This window comes from Oryctolagus cuniculus, chromosome 1 (genome assembly GCF_964237555.1).
Source record: "Oryctolagus cuniculus chromosome 1, mOryCun1.1, whole genome shotgun sequence".
In the NCBI taxonomy this organism is placed as follows: Eukaryota; Metazoa; Chordata; class Mammalia; order Lagomorpha; family Leporidae; genus Oryctolagus; species Oryctolagus cuniculus.
In genome coordinates this window covers 190,267,902-190,282,634 of record NC_091432.1, presented here as the reverse complement: position 1 = coordinate 190,282,634, position 14,733 = coordinate 190,267,902, and the positions used below count along the sequence as shown (strand labels likewise).

The 14,733-nt window shown below is 40.1% G+C and overlaps 2 protein-coding genes and 1 non-coding gene across 4 annotated transcripts in view; all 3 read right to left on the bottom strand.

Annotated features, from left to right (window-relative positions):
• Positions 1–14,733, bottom strand: part of IFT74 (intraflagellar transport 74) — a 116,406-nt gene that overhangs the window by 59,733 nt on the left and 41,940 nt on the right. The gene's annotated exons all lie outside the window — the stretch shown is intronic.
• Positions 8,623–12,227, bottom strand: LOC138844464 (ashwin-like). Of its 2 annotated transcripts, none has more exons than XM_070053097.1 (2): positions 11,835–12,227; positions 8,623–11,711 (listed from the first exon to the last, which is right to left on the bottom strand). In XM_070053097.1, the coding sequence occupies exons 1-2, from the start codon at positions 12,225–12,227 to the stop codon at positions 11,532–11,534; spliced, it is 573 nt and encodes a 190-aa protein (XP_069909198.1). In that variant the 3' UTR covers positions 8,623–11,531. The 2 variants fall into 2 exon arrangements, with proteins under 2 accessions (XP_069909198.1, XP_069909209.1); XM_070053108.1 differs by having other exon boundaries at positions 8,623–11,691.
• On the bottom strand, positions 14,376–14,436 carry MIR872 (microRNA mir-872). The gene has a single exon (NR_162704.1). It is a non-coding gene; the product is annotated as a microRNA mir-872 (primary transcript).

The following is a 14,733-nucleotide window of genomic DNA, read 5'->3' as shown; positions in this document are numbered from 1 at the left end:
ACAGGCTCAGAAGAACTATTACTCAATTAAAAAATGTTTGTAAGCATATAGAAGGAAGTTCAAAGACTAAATCACAAAGTATAAACAATGATTACCTCTGAAGGCTTGGCTGAATGAGATGACTTTTTTTCACTTTATATATTTTTGTACTGCTTCACATAACATTTTCCCATTAAATATATATTGATTCATAAATAAAAATCACAAAATATTTAATGATAAATTCACATGAGTCTTTAAAATAACTAGTTTAAGAAGATTTCTTAAAATGCAGGAAGGGGTGCCCTCTATAAAGAGGCTAACTACAGTTAATGAAAGCATGAGAATGGTCACTAGAGGCAATACACACACACACCACATGTATACAGCATGTGCAGGTCAAATCAAGGTTTTCAGTATTTCTATTTCCTTATAATTTCTTTGTATTTAGACACTGAACTCTACTATGAATTATAGTCACCCCACTGTGCTCTGGAACCCTAGAACTTGATCTTTCTGTGTTTTGGTACCATCTAACCTCTCTCCATCCTTACCACTTCCACCCATCCCAGCCTCTAGAAACTACTATTCGATCTTCAGACTGACATTTTTTAGCTTCCTCATGTGAGAGACACGTGGTACTTATCTGTGGCTTATTTCACATAACATAATTTCACCAGTTCCACCCTTCTTTTTGCAGATGGAAGGTTTTCCTCTCTTTCATGGCTGAATAATATTCCGTTTTGCATCTATGTCACATTTTCTTTATCCATTCATGGTCACTCCAGTTGATTTCATATCTTGGCTATAATGAATACTGCTATAAACATGGGAATAGTTGTCTCTTTGCTAACATGATTTCATTTCTTCAATATATATAGATATACCAAATAGGAGGGCTTCTTGGATCATTAATTCTATTTTTAGTTTTTAATGTTTTTATGAAAGGCAGAAAAACAGACCTCTCATCTGCTGGTTTACTCCCCTGATGCCTGCTGTAGTTGGGGCTGAGCCAGGTTGAAGCCAGGAGACAGAAATGCAACCTGAGTCTCCCATGTGATAGAAGGGATCCAAGAATCTGAACCATCACCTGCTACTTTCTAGAGTGAGCATTATCAACAGCTGGAATAAAGAATAGAGTCAGAACTGAAACCATGGCACTTCAATATGGGATGCGGGCATCTCAAGCACCATATTAACCATTAGCCAAATGCCAGCCTCTATTTTCACTTTTTAAGAAAACTCAGGGGGCCAATATTGAGGCACAGCAAGATAAGCTGCCACTTGCAACACTGGCAACAATTATCAGAACACTGGTTCAAGTCCCGGCTGTTCTGCTTCTGATCCAGCTTCCTGCTAATGTGCCTGGGAAGGCAGTGGAAGACGGCCCAAGCACTTGGGCCTCTGCCACACGTGGGAGAGACCAAAATGGTGTTCTTGTTTTTGGGCTTTGGCTTGGCCAATGGCTTTGGAAGAGTGCACCAGCAGAAGTGATATCTTTTTCTGTCTCCTTCCATCCCACCCATTTTCTGTGTCACTCTATGGCTTTCAAAAAAAAAAAAATCTTAAAAAAAGTTTCCCTTTCTTTCCTTCCCCATTAGTATGTTACTGTCTTTTTGATAACAGCCACTCTAACGGGAGTGAAGTGATATCTCACCATAGTTTTGCTTTGCTTTTCTCTGATGACTGCTGATGCTGGGCATTTTTTGATTCACTTCTTGGCCATTTGTATGTTTTCTTTTGAAAAATGTGTATTCAAATTGTTTGTCTTTCAATTATTTAACTTCCTTGCTGTTGTTTGATTTCCCTTTTTTTTTTTTTAAGATTTATCTTATTTTATTTGAAAGTCAGAGTTACAGAGAGAGAAGGAGAGGCAGAGAGAGGTCTTCCATCCGCTGGCTCACTCCCCAATTGGCTGCAACGGCCGGAGCTGGGCCAATCTGAAGCCAGGAGCCAGGAGCTTCCTATGGGTCTCCCATGCAGGTGCAGGGGCCCAAGGACTTGGGCCATCTTCTACTGCTTTCCCAAGACTATAGCAGAGAGCTGGATGGTAAGTGGAGCAGCTGGGACTCGAACAGGTGCCCATATGGATGCTGGCACTGCTGGTGGCGGTGCTACCCGCTACAACACAGCACCAGCCCCATCCTTCTGGCCCATCCTAGCCATAGCCAATGTGGAAATGAGGAGTAAACCAGTCAGTGGAAGCTCTGTCTCGCAAATAGATAAAAAAATTATTTTAAAAAAATCATCTGATAGTTTGTTAAGTGGAGGAATTTTTTTGAGTTCCCATTTTTTTATTGACTTGTGTGTCAGTTTTTATTCAAGTACCATGCTGTTTGGTTACTATATCTCTGTAGTGTTTTTTTTTTCCACCCAGAAACCGTTTATTTAAGGTATACAAACTTCATGCATATCATAAATACAACTTTAGGAACACAATGATTCTTCCCACCATATCTGCCCACAAACCCTTCTTCCTCCTTCTCCTAGTCCCATTCTTATTTTTTACTAAGATCTATTTTCAATTAAAATGCACATAAGATTAACTCTATACTAATTAAAGAGTTCAACAAATAATATGAAAAAAAAAAACTGTTCCTTGAACAGTTGAGACAAGGGCTGTTCAAGTCACTGCATCTCAAAGTGTCAATTTCAATTCTATAAATTACCTTTTAGTTACTCTATTAGTTATCACAGATCAGGGAGTACATATGGCATTTGTCTTTTTGGACTGGCTTATTTAACTAAATATGTTCTCCAGTTGCATCCATGATATTGTAAAGACAGAATTTCATTTTTTTCGCTGTGTAGTATTCCATAGTGCATATATACCATAACTTCCTTATCCAATCTTCAGTTGATGGTATTTGATTCCACATATTAGCTATTGTAAATTGAGCTGCAATACACATGGGGGTACAGATAACTCTTTCATATGCTGATTTCATTTCCCTTGGGTAAATTCCAAGGAGTGGGATGACTGAGTCATATGGTAGGTCTCTATACTCAGATTTCTGAGGTAGCTCCATACTGTCTTCTACAGTGGCTGTACCAGTTTACATTCTGATCAACAGCAGATTAGGGTACCTTTTTCCCCACATGGTCACCACACATTTGTTGTTTGCTCATTTCTGTATGAGAGCCATTTGAATGGGGGAAGGGGGGGGGAGTGTAAACTCACTACAGTTTTGATTTGCAATTCCCTAACAATTAATGATCCTGAGCATTTTTTCATGTGTCTGTTGGCCATTTGGATTTCTTCTATTGAAAAATGCCTGTTTAAGTCCTTTACCCATTTAAATGGGTTGTTTTGTTGATGAGTTTTTTATATATCTGGTTATGAATCCTTTATCAATTGCATAGGTTACCAATAATTTCTCCCATTCGATTGGGTATCTCATCATTTTTGCAGTGCAGAAGCTTCTCAGCTTAATGTAATCCCATTCATCAATTTTGGCTTTGATTGCCTGTGCCTCTGAGGTCTTTTCCAAGAAGTTGTTTCCTGTGCCAATGTTATACAGGTTTTCCCCAAAGTTTTCCAATAATTTGATGGTATTGGGTTGTATATTTAGGCCTTTCATCCATTTTGAGTTGATTTTTGTATAAGTTGTAGGGTAGGGGTCTGTCTTCATAATTCTACATGCAGAGATCAATTTTCCCAGCACTATTTGTTGAAGAGACTGTCTTTGCTCCAGGGATTGATTTTAGCTCCTTGTCAAAGATAAGTCTGTTGTAGATATGTGAGTGGATTTCTGGTTTTTCTATTCTGTACTATTGGCCTACATGTCTGTCTGTGTGCCAGTACCAGGCTGTTCTGATTATAACTTCCCTATAGTATGTCTTGAAATCTAGCATTACAATGCCTCCAGCTTTGTCTTTGTTGTGTAAGATTGCTTTAGCTATTCGCAGTCTCCTCTGTTTCCGTAAAAATTTCAGCACTGTTTTTTCTATATCTGAGAAGAACTGATATTTTGATTGGTACCACAGTGAATCTGTAAGTTGCTTTCAGTAGTATGGCCCATTTTGATGAAACTGATTCCTCTAATCCATGAACATGGAAGGTTTTTCCCATTTTTTAAGGAATAGTCCTTCCATATCCAATTTGTGTAGTTTTCATCATGAAAGAGTGTTGTATTTTATCAAATGCTTTCTCTGCATCTATTGAGTTAATCATTTGGTTTCTGTTCTTCAATTTGTTAATGTGATGTATCACACTGTGAATCCCTGGTCCAGATGAATGATCTTTTTGGTGTGTGGATGGAAGACACCCCCATCCCATCTTTGCCTCTGTAACTCTGCCTTTTGAGTAAATATATAGATCTTTTAAAAAAATTGACACTTAGACACTCTTAGTCTTTAGAAAAAAAAAGTTTAGCCATCACCACTGTCCCATAGTCAGCATTAGCAGGAAGTTGGAATTAGGACCTAGAGCTAGAATCAAACCTATGTAGTCTGATGTAAGATGTGGATTTAATGCTAGATAAAGTACCCAACTTTAATCTGTGTCTTTTGATTGGGGAATTTAATGTCTATTTTCAAGGTTATTATTGATAAGTAAGAACTTATTCCTGTCATTTGTTAACTACTTTCTGAAAATTCTGTATTTTTTTCTTTTGTACCTCTCTTTTTGTGTGTGTGTGTGTGTGTTTTTTTTTTGTTTGTTTGTTTGTTTGTTTGTTTTTTTGACAGGCAGAGTTGGACAGTGAGAGAGAGAGACAGAGAGAAAGGTCTTCCTTCCATTGGTTCACCCCCCAAATGGCCGCCACAGTCGGTGCGCTGAGCCAATCTGAAACCAGGAGCCAGGTGCTTCCTCCTGATCTTCCATGAAGGTGCAGGGCCCAAGCACTTGGGCCATCCTCCACTGCCCTCCTGGGCGACAGCAGAGAGCTGGCCTGGAAGAGGAGCAACCGGGACAGAACCGGGGCCCTAAATGGGACTAGAACCTGGTGTGCCGGCACAGCAGGCAGAGGATTAGCCTAGTGAGCCGCGGCGCCGGCCTTGTACCTCTCTTACTATTTATCTTTGCAGTTTGGCAGTTTTCACTTACAGTAAGGTTTTAATCCATTCTTTTTCTCTTTGTATATCTGTACTACTAATGAGCTTTGTATTTTCATGATGACGGCTATCCTTTTGCACTCAGCATTAGACTCCTTCAAGCATTTCTTGCATGGCCAGAATGGTGGTGACACATTCCCTCAGTTTTTGCTTGTCTGAGAAAAACTTTATTTCTCAATGTCAGCTTTGCTCTATTTTTTTAAGATTTTGAGTTATTTCTTTCAGAGGTAGAGTTACAAAGACACCAAGAGATAGATAAAGGTCTTCCATCTGCTGGTTCACTCGCCAAATGGCTGCAACGGCCAGAGTTGGGCCAATCCGCAGCCAGAAGTCAAGAGCTTTTTCCAGGTCTCCCATGTGAGTGCAGGGGCCCAAACACTTGGGCCATCTGATTCCTGAGAGGAGCAGCCGGGACATGAACCAGCGCCCCTATGGGATGCTGGTGCTGCAGGTGGAGGCTTAGCCTACTAAGCCACAGCGCAGTCCCTGTTCTGTTTTCTTAATTGGCAGGTTTCTTTTTCCTTCCCCTTTCAGGTTTTTAAATATATCATTCCATTCCATTCTCTTTTTGCCTATAGATGTTTACTGAGAAAATCTGCTACTAATCTAATGGAGATTCTTATATTTGTTACTTGATAACTTCCTCTTGCTGTTTTTAGAATTCTCTTTAACTTTTGAAAGTCTGACTTTAATATGACTTGGAGAAGTTATTTTTTGGTTGAGAGTAGCTGTAATTTTTTTGTTTCTTGCATCTAGATGTACGTATCTCTTTCAAAGTTTTCACTTATTATCTTAATATTTTTTCACTATTTCATGAAATTTATTAAATAGAAGCTATTAAATGCCTTTTCCTTTCTCTTTTTCTTCTGTTACACACACAATACAAGTATTTGTTCACGTCATGGTGTCCCATATGCTTTGTAGACTTTCTCCATTCTTTTCAAATTGTTTTGGTCCAGGTGAGTTATTTCAAAAGACTTGTCCTCAAGTTCAGAAACTCTTTGTTTATCCTAGTATACTGTTGAACTATTAGGTTGCATATTTTTATTTCATTGGTTGTTTTCAGCTATAAGATTTCTGAATTGGGGCTGGTGCTGTGGCATAGTGAGCTGGGCCTCCGCCTGCAACACTGAGACACCAGTTCTAGTCTCGGCTGTACCTCGTCCGATCTGGCTCTCCACTGTGCTACCAAGAGGGCAGCGGAGGATGACCCACGTGCTTGGGCCCCTGCACCCAGGTGGGAGACCCGGAGGAAGCACCTGGCTCCTGGCTTCAGATCAACCAAGCTCCCAGCTGTTGCGGCCATTTGGGGAGTGGATCAGTGGATGGAAGATCTTTCTGTCTTTCCTTCTCTCTGTCTGTAGCTCTGCCTCTCAAATGGATAAATGAAATCTTTAAGAAAAAAAAAATGATTTCTGAATCATTTTTATTTCTCTCTGCTGAATTTCCCATTCATATCATGAACTGTTCTCCTCATTTTGTTGAATTTTTTCCAGAGATGAGGGCTTAAAAATTTCACTATTTATATAGTACTATATTTTCACATATCTATGTTACATTGATTATTTCATTTTGCTTTTACTCTTCTTCAAAAAACATTTCAAACAATAAGATTGTTATTTTTTTGAGGTAGTTTCTAAGGGTACCCCAACCCTTTGTGTTTAGAGCTCTGACAGATGCTGTGAGAAGTTTACTGTAAAGAACTGTGTTCCCTACTGTGGCCCCTGAGAACCCATAAAGACAATTCCTAAGCAGAGCACAGACTAAATTCAAGGCCGTGCTTAATCACCCTTAGCTGAGTGCCTGGTGCAAATACAAGCTGAGCAACAATACCGGGGGAGCTGGCACTGTGGCATAGTGGGTAAAGCCACTGCCTCCAGTGCCGCAGTTCCAGTGACTCCACTTCTGATCCAGCTCTCTGCTTTGGCCTAGGAAAGCAGTAGAAGATGGCCCAAGTCCTTGGGCCCCTGCACCTGTGTGGGAGACTCGGAAGAAGCTCCTGGCTCTTGGCTTCAGATTGGCTCAGCTCTGGCTGTTGATGCCATCTGAGGAGTGAACCAGTGGATGGCAGACTTTCTCTCTCTCTCTCTCTCTCTGCTTCTGGCTCTCTGTAACTCTGCTTTTCAAATAAATAAATAAGTAAATAATTTTTAAAAAAATGTCTGTTGAGAGAATAAAAGTAACAATTGTCTGTTTTATGTAATCTGATTTACTAAAAGAAACAATGATTTTTCTATTAACTTTCCACTGTTCATACAGAAGCAGCATTTTAAAAAGCAATAATTACATAAATGTTCAGTAGTTGGTACTTCAACTGAGCAAGGAGAAATCAGGATGAGTTTGATCCAAAGGCAGGAGCCAGGTGCTTCTCCTGGTCTCTCATGGGGTACAGGGCCCAAGTACTTGGGCCATCCTCCACTGCACTCCCTGGCCACAGCAGAGAGCTGGCCTGGAAAAGGGGCAACCGGGATAGAATCCGGCGCCCCAACCGGGACTAGAACCCGGTGTGCTGGCGCCGGTAGGCGGAGGATTAGCCTGTTGAGCCGCGGCGCCAGTGAGTTTGAGCCTTTTTAAAAAGCAACACAGCAAATTAATAATAATAGTAAAAAACAGTAACACAGCATCTTCCAATAATGTTTTGCTTTTCAAATGATGCAGAGTTTATAGCCAAATCTGACCATATAACTTTCAATAGTTACTTCTTATTACTTCTAGTCACAAAAAATAAAAATTCCTCCCCTGCTAAAATATAAAACAGTGTTAATATTTAACCTAGACAAATTTAAAATCCATATAACAAATTAGCTGGTCAATTAATAAAGTGCAACTACTATAAGCATAAAGTCCAGCAAAAATTTAACATAATAAAATCAAATTCCTCAGACTTTAAAAAAAAAAAAGATGTTATCTTATCTATAATGAAAACTTTTGTTATGAGATTATTTTATTTTTAATAATCATTTGCAAAGACTGATGATTTGACAGCAAAGAAGTTTGTCTGGACAAAATCAAATGTCTAGGTGTACTGAATTCTCTACTTTATTCCAGATTGTCACAGAAACTGACAACTTACCATGAAAGAACATTAAAGATTTTTATCAAGTAGTCAAATAATCACTAACTGATTTTATTCAGTTAGTTTTGAGATAATCACTTCACATAAATTTTGTAAAACTGTAATTTTAATGACTTATAAAATCAATAAATATGAAATATTCATAAAAATTGTTAGATTATTGGGTTACCATTAACACCTACATGTGAACATAATTGTTCCTAACTCAATATCTAATGATTCTTTCTAATTTAGAATGAATTATGTAAATTTGTCTTTAAGTTTTATTTATTTATTTTTTGAAAGGCAGAGTGACAGAGAAAGAGAGGCAGAATCTTTCATCCATTGGTTCACTCCACAAATGGCCACAGGGGCTGGGGCTGATCCAGACCAAAGACAAGAAAACCCGGTATTCTATCCAGGTCTCCTATGTGGGTGGCAGAGGCCCAATGACTCTGGCCATTTTTCTGTTGCCTTCTGATTAGCAGGGAGCTATATTAGAAGCAGAGCAGCTGGGATTTTAACCAGCATTCTTTTTTTTTTTTAATTTTATTTAGTTTATTTAAATAAGGATAAGGCTACGTAAAAGACTTTTTTTACATACAAAAATGTACATTACAAGGTTAAACTTTTCGGTACTGAATTACAAAACCTGCACAAGCATTTAATAAAAGAGCACACTTAAAAACGTTTTGACCATTTTGTTGCCTCTAAAAATGACTGAAGTCCCACGGAGTAAATAGAGGAAGCTCTTACACACTTGTGTTTAATCTACTGGCAGTTTCACTTAATGTAAGTTTCAAAAAGGTCATTGCTATTGAATGAGTCTCTAGCTCAGTTTTAGAATCATCTCTCAAAACTTAAGTCAACCAAAATATAATTTCAAATAATAATTCCAATCCTGAAGATTTTAATACTAGCAAATATATAATGGCCTCCTAGTAGCAGCAGTAGAACCAAACTTCCAAGAGCCTGGTAGCTGTCTAGATTCTAAGGCTGCTTGGGAAAACCGTCCTGCTTACACAGCCACTGGCAAGCGGTTCAGTGCAGGGTCTTGAGGCTTTCCAGAGTCCACACAGCATCGATGATCCCTCAAATGCAAGAGGACTGGGAGTGAGCCTAGCTTCACCCTTAAGTGAATGAGTAGGCCAAAGAAATACAATTTGCAAATTTAAGCCTGAAGCTTAAGATCTACAGAAAGGAGAAAGGAGAATGAAAGTACAGAAGGCAAGCATACGGGGAAGGCAGAAAAGGGAAAAATAAAACAAAGAGGGAAAAGGAGAAAAAAAAACAATGCCCTCCCACTAAAAAGACAGGAAGTGGTACCTATAACTACGCCTCACAAGCCACCCACTGGCTCCAACGCCATCTATTTGCCTACTCCAATAATAAAAACATCTGGCTGCCCTGCAATGTAGAGTCAAGAGTGACAACATCAACCCACAGTAGTGAGGGAGGGGTATTTCAAAAGCATTTACCGTTCACAGCGAGCCCACCCCCTCGGTGACACCCGCCTTGCTGCTGCTCCACACTGCCGTCACTCAGCCGCCTGGAGCCACGCCGTACCCCGCACACTCAGGAGGCACAGCTCTGCAGTGGCGGGGTGATGGCATCCGGAGTACATGATTCAGTGCTTCTCCACGCCTCACTCAAAACACCTCGACAGTAAGCTGCTGCACGAGCAGTGGCTCTGAATGTTCATAATATAAACTTCAATTTGAAGCAACAGTGTTACACAGTTCAGCTGTTATTATCAACCTACTCTGTAAGTTAAATATACAAATTAAAAATTAATTTCACTGAGTAACTAAAGTAAGTTCCCACTGACTGAAAATCGTCAAATGGCTAACTCTCTCTTCACTGAGAGAGAAGTATAGATGAAAGCAGAGGGGACAACTGAATATAAAATATAATTTGTCATCCTACCCTAAAATCTGTACTTTTAAAATTACCCTTAACATGGATTTACGCACAGGATCACAGCTGCCCATCGACAACATCACACACATCAGCCCTGCAGATAATCACACATTTGACAATTAACTATAACACTAACAATGTTTTCATATCAACTGTGTCCTATGTGTACAGATTTACAGTCTCAAATAAAGGCAAAATGGTTAAAAACTACCAGGTTAGAGTCCAGTGCAGTACTTACCTGCAAGGCTGAGTTAATTTTTTGCAGAGCTATTCAATAACTGAACTACAATGCTGCTTTTAACAAATCAACAGAGGAGACTCCTCTAACATGTGTTGAAGATCAATCACACAATGGAAAAAAGTATAAAGTACCCTTTGCTTTTGATTAGAATACACAGCAGAAAAGTAGACGCTAGAACTTACAGACAGAAGGTAAACTCTATTTTCTAATTTCCACCACACAAGTAGAGTGGCTTTATCACTAGAACATAAAATAAATGAAAACCCTTGGCAGACAGTTCTGTGTGGACCAGTCCTGTGGACGCTGTCCGCACCACACCACAGGAATCCTGTCCAGCTGGGAGTCCATCTGTCCCATGGCTCCAGCAGCTCCTCTGCAGCTCTACTGCAGATCATACCGATTATCCCCCTCACCAAAACACTTCCTGGACTCTCCTCAATTCCACAAGTCTAACACTCCTCCCTAGTCTCGAAACTTACTACCATCAGGTACCACTTCCAACATGACTCAGCCTGAAGATCTTTAAATCAACTTCACCGCGAGATTGAGCTCCTAGCAGGGAGAAATGGATGAACTCATGGAGTGAGCTCGGACTGCTCGTGAGGAGGAGATGTGACTGAAGCTTGACAAGAACACGTCCAAGGACGGACAGTGAGCCCGCGGTCAGTCAGTTCCATCTCAAATTCAAGAGAAGGAGGAACAGCAAGCACTGACTTCCCTTTTGCATTTTATGGGCAGAAGCAATGCAATCAAGAGCAGTAGTTTTAGCTGTCCATTCTGATTAGTTGCACAGCAGTACAACAAAAGATGCTTTTCCTGGTGAACCTCTGAGGGTAAGTGTGGCAATATTTATGAAAATACTGTGATGAGTTGTTATATGCTTCTGCTTGGGAAAGGAAATTAGTAAAAATGAAAAACTCGTAAAATATTTGAATTAAAAAACCTCAAATTTCCCTAAAGACTCTGAAAGACACTAATGAGAATAATTCCTAAAATTCATTAAATGCTTTATGCCAGACTTGTAGCTAATGATCTGATGAGGGTAAACATGAATGTATACTAAGTCATTGTTTTAAAAAGAAATTCTTTCCCTATCAGGAGATGAAAAGCAAGAATTTTTAAAAAGGAAGGATAAGAAGAAAAGATTATTCTTTTGAACCTATTTTAAACCTCTTAAGAAAATTCCACAATAATCAGGATCTCTGTGAATACTGTCAAAATAAGTGAACTTGTTTGAAAAACTACAATTACAGTTATATTTACATTTTTGGAAACTTTCCTTCATGGCCATGTAACATGCTGTATCTTCCTCTTTGCTTCTGGGGGCTTCAGGTTATTCATAGGCTCTGCCTCTTCCTTAGGAGCCGCTCGCTTTAACTTCACAGGAGTAGTTCCCACAGGGGACAAAGGTGGCGACTTCACAGTGCACGAAGGACTTTTCCTATGCGTTAAGTCATGATTCTGTTTAGTGTCATTATTATTGTGTTCCGTTTTATTGTTCATAGGCAAATTGGAAGACAAAATTAGGGGTGCAACATTTGAAGAATTTGATAATTTTCGAAAGGCATTACTGGTAAAGCTTGCCTGAGGGGGAGACTTGAGTTGATCATTATCTCCATTTTCTGTTTTTTTCACTTTTATGCTTGTACTTGTTGAGCTTCCATCAAATACAATGAGGGGTCGTTTCCTTAATCCATCTACAGTGTTATTCCTTTTAGTCTCATTTTTCAGCTCGTGTTGTTCTCTCTTCTTTTCCATCACTTTCCCCCACCTGTTCTTTGGCAAATCCCTCCGAGGCAATGGGATGGCATGCTGGACATAGAGATCAGTAAGACTGTCTTTGTTTACTCTCACATCACTTTCAACGGCTATGCTTTTCTGCTCCAGGGTGAGGAGAAGGAACTCCTGCGACAGCAGCTCCGGGTGCAGCAGCAGCTCCGAGTCCGTACAGCTGCGACCGCCCACATCCCCCGCCATCGTCGTCCTTAACCAGCATTCTAATAAGGGATGCCAGCATCGCAAGCAGTGACTTAACCTGTTGTACCACAACAGAGGCTCCAAATTATGCAAATTTTAAAAAATATTTTGAGGGGCTGGTGCTGTGGCACAGTGGGTTAAAGCCCCAGCCTGCAGCGCCGGCATACCATGTGGATCCTGGTTCGAGTCCTGGCTGCTCCTCTTCCGATCCAGCTCTCTGCTATGGACTGGGAAAGCAGTAGAAGATGGCCCAAGTCCTTGGGCCCCTGCACCCACATGGGAGACCTGAAAGAAGCTCCTGGCTCCTGGCTTCGGATCAGCTTAGCTCTGGCCATTTCAGTCATTTGGGGAGTGAACCAGCAGAATCGAAGACTTCCCTCTCTCTGGCTCTACCTCTCTCTGTAATTCTGCCTTTCAAATAAATAAAATAATTCCTTTTTTTAAAGATTTATTTATTTTTGACAGTCAGAGTTACACAGAGAGAGGAGAGGCAGAGAGAGAGAGAGAGGGAGAGGGAGAGGGAGAGGGAGAGGCAGAGGGAGAGGGAGAGGGAGAGGGAAAGGGAGAGGGAGAGATAGAAATAGAGGTCTTCCATCCGATGGGTTACTCCCCAGTTGGCCGCAATGGCCAGAGCTATGCCATTCTGAAGCCAGGAGCTAGGAGCTTGTTCTCAGTCTCCCACGTGGGTGCAGGGGCCCAAGGACTTGGGCCATCTTCTACTGTTTTCCCAAGTCACAGAAGAGAGCTGGATTGGAAGTGGAGCAGCCAGGTCTCGAACCGGTGCCCATATGGGATGCTGGTGCTGCAGGCTCGGGCTTTAACCTGCTACACACAGCGCCAGCCCCATAAAATAATTCTTAAAAAAAAAGGTATTTTGAACTCTGAAAGATTATAGCAACTCCTTAAATTCAAACATGGGAGCAGGCATTTCGAACAGTGGTTAAGACACTGCTTGGTATGCCTGCATCCCACATCAGAGTGCCTAGGTTTGAATGCCTGCTCAACTTCCAACTCCAGTTTCCTGCTAATGTGCACCCTGGAAGGTAATGGCTCAATATTTATGGTTTATGTGCTATCTTAATCAGAATCCCTACAGGGTTGATTATACCTAACGGCCGTTAATGGAAGAAGCCAGGTAGAATTTAAGAAATGAATAAAATAGGCCAAAGAGGGAATAAGGCTGGGGGCAGAAAGAAGTATGAACTAGCAGCAAAATAACTCAATTATCCTAAGGAATGAATTATCCACAATCTTAAGACAGGCACTTGCTGAGAATGCAGATATAAATAAGCATGTACTTTACTGGAAAACATGAATTCAAAGTAGGAATCCTCTAGGAAGCAAAAGAAACTAGAAAGTTGAGCTGTATCTGGGGAAGAGTGCACAGCTATATCCTAAAACCACAGGGCCCAAAGTGGCTAGAATCCAGTTTTCACCCTCAGTTCACTTTACAGTTCTTTTCCTGCTGAAACATGAATTGCTTAGATAGTCTTTCAATTTTTATTGCTTACTTTCCCAGGTACTTTTGTTGATAAAAAGAGATTACCAAAGTGAGTTAGACACAGCCCTTGTCCTTGAGGACTTACACCCTAAGAGGGAAGACAAACACATAAGCAGATAACTTTAACATGATGTGGCCGATGTAGTAATATTTTCATGCACAACATGCTCTGATTATACTGAGGGAGGGAGGGTCACTCAGCCAAGCCCAGAAACAAGTCAGGAAAGAACTTAGTTTTGGTAGGTAAGAGGCTACCTAAGTTAGATTTTCAAAGGAAGAGAATTTTAGTCAGGAAAGCAAGAGGGGAAGAAACATGCAAGAAAAGGAACAAGTAGTAGGAGCAAAATGTTGGGGCAAACAATTTGTCATATGAAAAAGAGGGTGAGATGTGGCATATCACAACTAGATAATTAGACTATACAGATAAAGATGATGAGGGTGGGCAGGGGAAGCTAATCATGCAGAGGCCACATTATAGAGGTACTAGTATGACATGCAAAAAAATTTTGACTTTATTTTATATATATATATCATGGGGAGCCAAAGTTAGGCAGAATAACATAGAATCACATTTACACAAGACACTCTGTCAGCATTATGGTGGAAGAATCTGAGAGGGGGCAAGACTGGAGGTGGGGAGACCAGTTAGGAGGCTACTCCAATAGTTCAGGCAAGAAATAATGAGGTCCTGAACTAACAAGTAACCTTCTAACAAGTAACCTTCTAACAAAAACCCCCTGCGATGGTGTACCAATAATCTATGATGATCACAGTATAGCAGAATTAAAAAGAAACACATACATGTATACATAAAAACTAATGTGTATATGGACATATACAAATACATTTACACATATTTATATATCATATAGTTATATATAAAACTGTTTTCCCATTACTACATATCATTATATATTACCTTTTTCTACATTAATACAAAAAGATAATGGATAAAAAACAAAAAGGACACTTTGTAAGCTTTACAAAAACCCTTTGAAGCTTCAT